The sequence below is a fragment of the Schistocerca gregaria genome, chromosome 1 (genome assembly GCF_023897955.1).
Source record: "Schistocerca gregaria isolate iqSchGreg1 chromosome 1, iqSchGreg1.2, whole genome shotgun sequence".
NCBI lineage: Eukaryota > Metazoa > Arthropoda > Insecta > Orthoptera > Acrididae > Schistocerca > Schistocerca gregaria.
In genome coordinates, this window is record NC_064920.1 from 553,957,912 (window position 1) to 553,970,332 (window position 12,421).

General features: G+C 33.9%; 1 protein-coding gene across 1 annotated transcript in view; it reads right to left on the reverse strand.

The window, feature by feature from the left end:
- Window positions 1–3,789: 3,789 nt before the first annotated feature.
- LOC126356205 (zinc finger protein 711) overlaps window positions 3,790–12,421 on the reverse strand; it is a 172,706-nt gene continuing 164,074 nt past the window's right edge. The window contains exon 3 of the mRNA XM_050007016.1: window positions 3,790–11,148. Coding sequence (XP_049862973.1) covers window positions 10,398–11,148 — 751 coding nt within the window. The 3' untranslated portion in view covers window positions 3,790–10,397. The remainder of the gene's footprint in view (window positions 11,149–12,421) is intronic.

Genomic DNA, 12,421 nt, shown 5'->3' on the forward strand with positions numbered 1-12,421 from the left:
TTCTGAAAGTGCCAGGGTCAACAAAATTTCTTCTCATTCTATTAAGTTGAAAATCGCAGGCTTAACTCAATAGATTACAGCTCAGTACATAATGTATATTGAAGAATAAAATACAAATGCTACTCTTTTCACTCTGAATGAGTGACAACTATTTAATTATGAGGGCGTGCTGAAAACTAACACCTCCCAATTTGTTATTCTGTTCTCTGTATTGGTAGAGGTATTTAATGTCATGCATATTACTAACTCAACTTTCCTGCTTCACTGGTGCAGGTTACAACCTCTGCTGGAACAGGGCTCCTAATTATTGCAAGTAACATGGTAGAGAGTAATGCACTGCGAGACCCAAAGATAACAGAAAATATGATTTCAAAGAATTTCTCCACATATGGAGCACCCTCTCTTTCAGCATGACAATGAGAGAGCACACACAAGCACTGTGATATCTGCACCAATCCAGTGCCCTGAGTTCACTGTCATCCATCATCCTCTCTACAGTGCCAACTTGGCCCCATCCAATTTTCAATTGTTTCCACAACTTTTCAAGGACCTCACTTTGATACTGAGCAGAGGTGAGATTGTGGCTCCATCAACAAAGTCAAACATTCTACAATGACAGTATCAACCAACTGGTCTGTCGTTGGGAGAAATATGTTCATCACCAGGGTGACTATTCTGAGAAATAAATATGTAGATGTTGAATGTTAATATAGTTTGTTTTATTTAAAAGCTTTAAGAGTTTTCATATAAAAAAATTCAGAGGCATTACTTTTCAACACACCCCTGTACAATGGACACTTTTACTTAGTGCTTCCGGCTCTCCCAGTGGATTTCAAAGACCTGTAATCTGCAAAAGATGCAGTATTTGAACACATTGGCACACTATCAACTCTCACACTATTGGTGGGGCAGCCACAGCTGTACAAGTCCAATTGAATAAATAAATAACAACAGTGGCTGCCTTGAGAAGGTTTATTTGATCTCCTATTGGTTCACAACTAGTTTTCTATCTTTACAGTCGCAGCTTCAGTATAGTGTGCTCTATTGTGGGCTGGCCCACTCCACACACATCCTCTCAGTGCTCCTTGTGTCACATCTCACATAAAGTCCACAGTTAAGTTTTGAATGGTTGCATCTCTTACACTATGATCAGCATAAGGATGGGGGACATCTATGCTTTATTGAGGCCTAGTTTCCATGCCTAAAAAAGGTCAATTGTTTGGCACCTGACGATGTGGCTTTCAAGTGATGAAACTAGTTGTGAACCAATAGGAGATCAATAAACTTACCACGGCAGCTGTTGCAGTTATTTATTTATTCAAAGATAAAAATTTGCTGGTGTGTGAGACCTCTGAGATACCGTATGTGTTTCATGCCACTGACAAACATTTAATATATTTATTAAATCTGAAAATAAAATTTAATGTTAGATGTTGATGATTCATGTAAAATTCATTTACTTACTATTATATGTGTGAAGATATGATCTGCCCTATACTTCATAATAAACAAACATTTCAGAAATCCAAGATTAAACTTCAGTTCTACATTTAAAAAACCAAAACAGGTAACTACACACTGATAGCTCTGTTCAATTTATTTCCAGTCACACAACATAAATATATGTGCACACGCAAGGCATATATGCCAGACTCACCCCCCCCCCCCCCCAAAAAAAAAGTCATACATCACAGTTTCTTTTTCCCCGTAATAATTATTCCAAATTATCTTTTAACACATTCTGCTATTCAATAAACACATTCCTCCTGCAAATAAGTTAGCACACATCAGTATATAAGCACTATGAAGAACCCATCCAGGTAATTCTGTTTATACCTTTTCCACTGGTGCAGAAAAATTGAATAAAACATAACAGCAATGATTAATCATCATTCTTGCACTTTTATGTTTCAAGTTCATTCAATTCATGCTCAAACTGTTGCCTTGTAACTGCAAAAGCATTATAAAATGAAACTGTTTTACTATTCCAAGAAGTAAACAGTAAACAAAAATGAGGAAAGGCAACAATTTATCTAAAGCTAATTCATGCATTGCAAAAGACAAATGTAACACAGAACTTGCAAATAGAAGGGGTACGATGTGCAAGACAAGGTGGAGGTAAGGAACCAATGGAGGTAGGAGACAAAGACACTGGTGGCTATTAAAGACAGTAGCAAAATAGGGAATGAATATCTTAACTATCACTTGATAATGGAAACAAGGCTTAAGAAAAATCATGACACATTCACAGGATTTGTCAACCTAAATATAGCATTTGACTATGTAAATGGTGCAAGCTGTTTGAAATTCTGAGAAAAATAGAGGTAATTTATAGGGAAAGCTGAAGAACATCAATATGTACTAGAACCAAGTGGGAACAATATACATGGAAAAACAGGAATGAATTGTTTGTATTAAAAGGATGTACAGCAGGGATGCTGTTTTTCACAACTGTTCAATGTATACATCCAAAGAGCAACAACAGAAATAAAATAAAAGCTCAAGAGTGGAATTAAAATTCAGTGTGAAACGATATCAACAATAAAATCCACTGATGACATTACTATCCTCAGTGAAAGTGAAGAAGAATGAGAGGAACTGTCGAATGGAAATAACAGTACAATGAGTACAGAATATAGACTTAGAGTAAGCCAACGAAAGACAAAAGTAATCATAAGGAGCAGAAATGAGATTAATGATAGACTTAACACCAAAACTGGTAACCACAACATAGAAGTAGTAAAGGAATAGTGGAGTTTTGCAATTCAGGGTACAGAATAACATGCACTGTACGAAGCAAGAACATCATAAACAGCATGACTAGCATGGGTAAAGAAGCCACTTCTGATCAAAGAAAGTCTACTAGTACCAAACCTAGGCCTTAATTTGAGAAAGAAATTTGTGAGGACATGTGTTTGGAGCACAGTACTGAATGGTGGATCATGGACTACAGGAAAACCAGAAAAGAAGTCAACTGAAGCTTTTGAAATGTGGTGCTACAGAAGTATTTGAAAAGGAACAGGATGATAGGACATGTTTTAAGACAACAGAGGTATGGTACTAACGGGGTCTGTAGAGGGTAAAAACTGTAGGGGAAGACCAAACAAATAACTGAGGATGGATAATGCAAGTACTATTCTGAGATGCAGATGTTTAGCACAAGAGAAAACTCGTGCATCCAGGCATCAAATCAGTGAGCTGACTTACAAGTTAAAAAAATAAATAAATAAACTATCATAAACTGAGGGGGGATGAGACAAGGGATACCCTCCCCAAAATCCTACTACCAATCAGAGTAATATTCCATGCTACCTAGAAAATATCTTAATTCATCACTAAGTCATCTTCCCAACCAATTCTTCATTTCACAGAACATTCACCTGTGGATACCTGGATTAGAAAAAGGACAGCACTTCATGTGCCAGCGAAATTTTCTGTGTTGTTTGTTAATGGGTCTATTTGCTGCACCTATCAGCTGCATATAAATGGTTCATCAACATTTACATTTATAAAACGATATTATTTAGACCTACAATACATGACAAATTAATAAAATGCTGCAAATTTTTCATTGGAACAAAGATCAATTCAACTTCACTATTACATATAAAGCACCTACAAAGAATGCAACAACAGTTATTATTACCACAGTAATAGAAAAGAAAAATAAGAGTAATGACTCAAACATTGCTGCTGTATTACAATTGGAAATGCAACATCAGATTTCACATCATCATCCTGTTCAAAATAATGTTATCACAAAATCATTCATCAATTTAAAAACCCTAATATTTATAAAAAGACTTTATTCCTTTAAAATGTTTTCTAATGGCACATAAGTGTCACATCTCTCATGTTTACATTATTTATTAGATGATGGAAGTTAACAATAAATACATAAAAGAAATTTGAATAAATTTTAATACTTGCAAGTAAAATTTATAAAATTATTTGTCATCACACTAACCACAAAACTCACAACACTGGTAAAAATCCATAAAAAGAAACTGGAAAGCACCTCAGTAAAAAGTAAATGAGGAGCAGTAGTTATTTGTGAACACAATCTATAAATTATTGAGCATCAGACATGCATTGTATAAGAATTAAGAACGACAATGAATTGAGGTAATAGTCTTTGAACTGAAGTTGGGGAAGAAGAAGGAGGCATTTGGTGGAATGTAATATCCAGGGGCACTGATTCCACTACAGACAAGAACAAGCAATGAACACAAGGCATTCGACAATCATATAAACAACAAGCAAAGTACCCTTGAGACAAATTCCATATATTAAGTGTAGTGTTAGAAATTTTTAATACAAGATTTGTGTGATCACAATCATTTGACATAATTATAGCAAATAAGCCATAGACCACACTTCAACAATACAGAGCATTATACAAGCAGTGAGAAGATATGGAACCCATGTTACTTTGACTGCAACAGTGGTACTTTAGAATGCATTAGAGCTTGGGTTACAACTGACACTGTTAAGGTATATGTATAGAACCAGTTTACAGACACTCTACACATAGCTAATAATTTTTAATAAACAAAATCCACATGATACTGACAGCAAATAATCCATTAATTGTATTGAGCAACTGTATTTGTTTACTTCCAGTTTCTTCTAATCGTCTTCTGATGCAATCTTTTCTCAGTTTATAATATTTATTTACTTAGCATACTTTATGTCAGATTTTCATATTTTTCAAACTCCTTTTTTTCCCATACTTTGCGTACACTAATGTGATTGCTTTCTTTTTATATCTTGATCGACAACATAAATATCACACACTCTTCAGAACTACATTCTTGTTATGCTTTCAAAACAGATTTTTAGTTTTTCTTCTTCTTCTACTACTCAGTGTTCAGATAATAGCTCTCTGTCAAAATATAACAAATGTTTTCATCATCGTGTATCATATTCCGACAGTGTCCCACATAAATGTTTCTTATTTTATATTTTCAGCAGTTAGAAACTGTCGAGAATTTAAAACAAATTTCTGTTTCCAGTTTGTCAGTCTTAATGCAAACACATGAAATTAAACATTTTATGTAAATAAATAGTCTTACAGCATTTGAACTTTTGGTAACTGCTAATTATCAATACACTTTGACCATCTGATATCCTTAATTTATACCTACAGACTTTCAACAATAACTGTTTTTAAAGATAACTATTTTTTATTAAATTTGTAGGTCAAATTGAGCTGACTGTGACATGATCATTCTGGAATTTATGCTACATAGCCAGGCATGTCAATTAACTGAACAACACATTATTTAACTTCTATCTGAGTTTCAGTGACTAAGCACTGGCAGGCAGAATAATGCCTTTTGTTAGGTATTATTATTGCAACAGTGATACATGATGAATGAAAGTCTTCTGTTTCAAAACGTATGATTCTAATGTATCATAATTGGTATCTCAAGTCTGCTCAGTTTCTTGTCTTGCTATTTGACAGTAAATAACAATCAATTTTTGAAAAATTCATTTTGTAGCATTATGAAGACTATAAGCTACTATATATATTGACACAAAAAGATTTAACAACAGAAATAAACACTTTACACCTACTTTCTGCATTTGCCTACCAGTACAAAATTGCTCTTTTGGACAAATTTTACATCATTCAGTTTAGAAATTACTTTGATGGAAATAACAGTTTTCATTAAGTATTAATGGTCATATTTTAAGTCCTTGTCTTGAAACAGTCCATGTAAACATCAGAGCTACTAATGGGAGGAACAACTAATAACTTAGAGTTGACATTTTTCTACCTTTTAGTTGAGTATACAATGTACTGAAAATTTGTGACAAGTTAAAAGGGTGTGCCACAGCAAGCTTTGGAACCCAGTTCATGTCTTTTGTAGGCAGTGTGATATCTAGAAATTATGGAGGGGAAACAAGTTGTCAATTCGGACTTTCATCCCATTGAGAGGTGTGCACGGACAGATCAGTTGGTAACATCAAAGGGAGGGATCCAAATTCATGCCACAGCTCAGTACAATTTTAACTTGTCTCAAATATTAAATTAATAACATAATTTGTGAATGAGTATTATATACATCACACGTACATCAGAAAATCACAGGTTATTATTTAAGTTCATACTCAAAATGACAAATACAGGGAAAACATTTATCAAAATATCTTTACTTGACACACATGCGCCATTCCAGCTAATTAGCCCACAGTAGAAAACACACAGTTATATTATTAACATCAATAGTCAGAGTGCAGGAACACACACACACACACACACACACACACACACACACACACACACACACACACACACACACACACACACACACACACTTCCAGTATAAGAGTTACAAATAACAACAAAGAAGAGTGTGATCCACAGACCATGAAATGATAATTCGTAGGAAGTTTACCTACAGCTTGTTACACAGACACACACTGCTGATAACACCCCATTTAACTACTCTTCACAGAAAATCAAGAAACTCGCTTGGCCCAGGAAACCCTAATTTGGAGCTTCAATGTCAAAACATAATTATTTTATTTTAAGCACCTGTTTCAATGATAATCATCAATTAATTTGCATTCAATAATTTTGTATCTGGTGGTAGCTATAATAAATATTTATAATTAGAAACTAAGAAGTGGGAAACTACTGAAGCTGCATCTCTAATTTAAATCCCACATTGTTGACAGATATAGTATCAGTATGGAAATATATCCAGGAATTGAATCGCAAAAGTGAAAAATGATTTTAATTTATTTTTTTAAATATACTTTTGTGTTTAATGTGTAAAATTACAGAAAAACACAAGCAGCCTGGAGTTTGACATTTATAATAATGAACAGAAATAAATACACGTGTTGTATTAATTACATAACATCATTGGGCAATCAAGTTTGTGACTACAAATCAAACAGTCTGAGTTTTAATCCCTCATCATTCCCAGGCTTTTTCTGTCAGCTATTGCTTCTTTCATCTCTGCCAAAGACTGTTTATGTGAAAAATGCTGAAATGCACTGTAATCCAGATTTCATGCAAAAGTATAACTGAGTAAGTCAATTCAAAGGTCACAGGACCATGGCAAGTAAACAATGTGGTGTTCAAACTAGTCTTCAGACCAGTAACATCTTTACCGAGTTTTAAGATCATTTTACAATTTGAAAAGGTCACTAGAATGCTTCAGTAATACAAAAACATTTTCTTTTGGTCTTTAATGACAAGTGAATACTTTCATTAAGACCTTTTTTCTGTATAAGGATAATTTTAAGCACAGAACTATTATTTTCATACAAACCTTTTTAAATCATTACATTAACAAATAAGGAGAACATGACTGAATCCCGGCCAAAACACCTGCAGTACTAACATCAGGTAATGTCTGAGTGTTTGATCCTTCTGGATATTATGATGTATTCATATACCCTAGACTGCTATCTTTGCTTTTTCAAAATTTCTCAAGCTTATTATTATTATTATTATTATTATTATTATTATTATTATTATTAATCAACAGATTGAGAACAGGTATATGTGAGGGCATGCTACACAAGAAAGAACAGATTGCAGTAAAGTTTGCACCACTGTCAATAGGACTTTTAAAAATCTACTCATTTCTAAGGAAAATAACTAATGTATCTTTGTTCAACATTACAGCTGGTCCCAGAGCAGATTTTCTAGAGCTGGAGGTTTCTTGCCGTTCCTGCTGCTGTCTCTGACTTCCTTCGGTAGGACAGGAAGCACAAAAATTTCAAACAGACGGGTCAAATTGATTGTCTTCTGTTTCTGTCAAAGTTTTTGATGCATTTAGACACACAGCTCACTACAAGTTATCATGTGTACGTGTGCCTCTGAGAGATTGGAAATGCTAAGAAGAAGAAAATTTTCTAAAATCTAATGTCATCTTTTGATGACATAAGTGAATTATACATAAAACTGATCTTGTGTTTAGTCTATGCTTTTTAAGACAATGAAATTGTTAGAAGAGTATGGAAAGTTTTGAATACAACAACTGAATTGAAAGTAATGTTAGTACTGGTGGTTTTGACACAAAAAGTGTGAAAAACAAATTATGTAGAAAGAAATATTGACAGAATATTTCTGGAACCATCTCAACTATGAAGACCCCATAGAAAGAATGGACCTTACCATCTCACCAAGAACCAACCAATTATTGATGTTACAAGTTTCAGAAGAAAACTGTGTTCTGTTCACATTCACATGGACACGTACAGATGGACCATAGAACATTAAAAACAATTTTTGAAAGTACCAGCTGAGCAATGAAACCTCAAAACAATAGTAATATAAATGAGAATTAAGGATATATTTTTTTCTGGCACTTTTTAGACAAAAACAAGTGGCAGCTTCTACAAATATTACAGTACAATTCAGCACAAAAGGCACTACTTCATATCTCTACGAATCAAAAATTTGTAATGAAGAGTGCCGTCCCAGACTTGCATTTTTAATCAATAAATCATTCTTTTTTTTATTTTTATTTTTTGTAAACTGAGTAGCATACAGATCATGGCATACAGATCATTGTTACATCATTTGTGTTGTTGATTATGTGAATGGCTGACCCACTATAAAGTGTTCCTGTGTACTCCTGAACAGAAAAGTTTTATCTAAAATAAAAACAAAAGATAATACAGTACTTGTGTTAAATTATATATTGTTAATTATGGACTTTGGCTTTATTACAAATGTTCCTTCTCATGGGTACATACAAAAGTTAAATCTAAAAAGATCAGCTAGTAATATTATGCTTTTGAAATGAAAATGGACCTGTAATGAAGGTTTGGTAAGTATAGATGGTGGCTGACAAACAATCTTTAGACTCATCTATAAAGCAAATTTGGATAGTTCTATTACCAAAAAACCACGGAGAAAAGAAGATACTGTGAAATGTGGTTCTTAAGGTGGAGTACTGTTATCCACCACACTACAATACCACTTGCGTTAACACGATATGGAGCCTATAAACTTGTCACATTGTTTGTCAACATTAACTGTACACTGAATTGAAAGCCAGATTTCAAAGTTTTTAAACTCAAACGAGCAATGTGCAGATGATGATTAACTTACACTGTTGGTATTTAATGTATTTCTTGTGATCACCAAAATAGCTTAAGAACTTTAGGGAGATTTTGAGCTTGAAGAAAGACTTTTTTAACAACCCAAATAATTTCAGAAGTATATGCTCACTGGTAATTTCCTAAAGGCGATGCATAAAGCCAGTCAGGTTTTGTGAATAAAGCATATAAAAGTTTGAGATTAAAAACAACAATCAAGTACATATATTTGGAGTCGTGTTTTTATCTAGCATCTCAGAAAAATAATACCTAACAGTCACACAGTGAGAACAACCACAGTACATGCATGCACAACATTACGCAAATATTGGCTTAAAATGAAAATAATTTGTACTTATATTGTTTTCTTCATAAAATAAAGTTGCAAAATTTTGGAAAGTAAATATCAAATATTCCCAGCTTCACAACGGTTTTCTATCAATTCAGGTGATTCTGAAAGGATCCAGTTTAAGAAAGTCTACTTAAACAACAAAGTCTGTGAAAAAGTTTAAAAATTCGGATATTTCATTAATGGCAATGCTTTCAAAGCAATTCTTATTTTGTGACCTGCCACCAGACACAAAATCATATTGCTATGTTGGAGAGGTTGGGAGTACCCAAGCCAAGTACACATGCAACAGCAGGGAATTTAATAATCTGAACATTAACATCCCTTCTAGCCATCTAGCTGGATTTTTGTTGTCCCTTTATTTGAACAGAGACTCAGAAGTGCACTGCAAAAAATATTTCATGGTCTGTTCATCAGGTAATACATGTGAGACATGGAAAAATATATAGGTATGTACACAAGGTTGACCCAAAAAGTAATGCAACTTTTTCATTGGCAAATACCTAAAACATAATTGAAAATTATGTAGTCTTTGGCAAAATTTTCAGCCCACTGAGGGCTACAGAGTTTCTTGAATTCCATACCTGTGAGATACATGTTTTGTCACAGTAACACAACATTTGTGTTACATTTTACTGAAATTTAAGTTACTGGTAATATCATTTGTGATTTTTCAGATTTCATAAGTGACTATATTGATATAAAATGCCTGTTGTTACAGTTGTGGTACAACTTTCAGACTTTCAGACTTCGTAATACAAAACTATCCTGGCAGTGTACCTGGGGCAAAGTCTTCAGGTCACTGATGAAATCTTCCCATTCTAAATAACTTATCACTTTTCAAGATTGTTGTGGGCTAAAGGGAGAAAAACTGTGTTGCATTACTTCCTGGAAATTTTGCATATTTTGAAGGATGTACAAAACATGCTAATGATGTCAGTAAACATTACTTAAGAAGTAACATTAAACAGTTTATACTTCAACCCTCAGTATTTACAGGTTCTCGTGCATGATGAATTTTCAGATGCTTATTGTGATTAGATTTAGTTGGAGATGCTTTGCCACAAATGTGGCATGTGTAGGGCCGTATACCTGTGTGCACAGTCATGTGTTCCTTCAGGTAATAGCCTCTATGAAATAGTTTTCCACACACACCACACACATAATTTTTTCCTAATTCATGTTCACGTACATGGCGTACACAATTGTATTTATACACAAAGCAACGGCCGCAATAATTGCAAGTATATGGCCTTGTACCACGATGAGATCGTACATGAGCTGAATAGCACGATTCCCTATGAAATGCTGCTCTACAGATTTCACATTTATATGGCTTCGCAGAACGTGCTGTATGGGTCCAGCGATGAAGCCGCAAATTCCATTTCGTGGTGAAACTCTTTGAACAAAGGGGACACTGGTGTGGTCGCTCTCCAGAATGTAAACGCATATGAGCCGAAAGTGAATTTTTAAGACAGACAGCAGAACAGACAGGGCACTCAACATTTTCTCCTTCACGTTCCTTCTGAGGTACATAACGACTATCATGAGCTTTGCGTATGTGTCTTGTTAGACTGACTGCATGTACAAACCTCACACTGCAGAATCCACAGGATTTTGGTTTTGCATCATGTGTCTCTTTGTGCCACTCCAGTTTCTTTTTTGTGTGGAATATTTCACCACACTGGCAAATAAAATCTTTCACTTTTTTCTTCAAATTCAGATGATGCCTGCAAAAAAACACATAAGTGAAGGCCTGTCAAATGATAAAGCTGTGATGATCTATAAAACTTAGAATATTATCTACACTAATGCATGCCATAATATTAAGTTAAAGAATAGACACAATAGACACAACTGAGGATGACACTGAGTTCAACATAATCCTAAAACATTTCATAGAATGTAATAAATTATGAACTACCTAACATTACAATATCACAATTACAAAAATTACTCTGGAACACTGTCATAAGTTACATGCTTAGTAACAGAGCAGCAATTAATGTGAATAACTTCCAATAAATTTCGATTTTGTGCTACACAGGTTCCTATGTCTCCAATATCTACTGATATTTGGAAATGTGTATGAAACTTTCAGTTTCTGTACCAAGTTTTGTGCATCTCCTGCATAACTGAGTTCTATGATGTCACAATGTTGTTAATATTTGATGTCTCCTTTACTTAAATCTATATTTCTGTCTTTTAACTTCAAATATGAAGGCATCAGTATTTGAAACTTGAGAATTAATTATGTCTTCATGAGTGGGATTGAAGAAGCAAGAGATTTTTTACTTTTGTGGCAAGTAGAAACTTATACACATTTATTGATATTTTATATGATTGTGTAGTAACACTTGGTTTTGTGATAAAATACTGGATTAAATGATTAACATAATATTAAGGACTACGATAAATTTCTGGTTCTTAATAGAATATTTTTCTGTACACTTCATTTACTCTCTTACATCATCCTAAAAATTTTCTCCCTCACTCATTCACTTTCATACCACCACCACCACCACCATCATCACTACTAACACTGTTATTATTATTATTATTATTATTATTATTATTATTATTATTATCTTCTTTCCTTTCTCAGACCTTAGGTCTGGTTAAAAGTGGAAAGTGATGCGGACCTTGATCAAACGTGACTTCCTTTTAACTGTACGGAATATGTTACATTGCATTTAGGAACATTCGGGTAATTGAACATGTATCAATAATTACAATTTCTGTAGTTGTATATATAAGTTTGGATGTAGCTGTATTGGGTTGATGTACTGGTGGATATTGTGTGGTATGACTCCTGTAGTTGACAGTATAATTGGTATAATGTCAACTTTATCCTGATGCTACAGGTCCTCGACTTCCTCAGCCAGTTGGATGTATTTTTCAATTTTTTCTCCTGTTTTCTTCTGTATATTTGTTGTATTGGGTATGGATATTTTAGTTGTGTTGATTTCTTCTCTTTATTGGTGAGTATGATGTCAGGTTTGT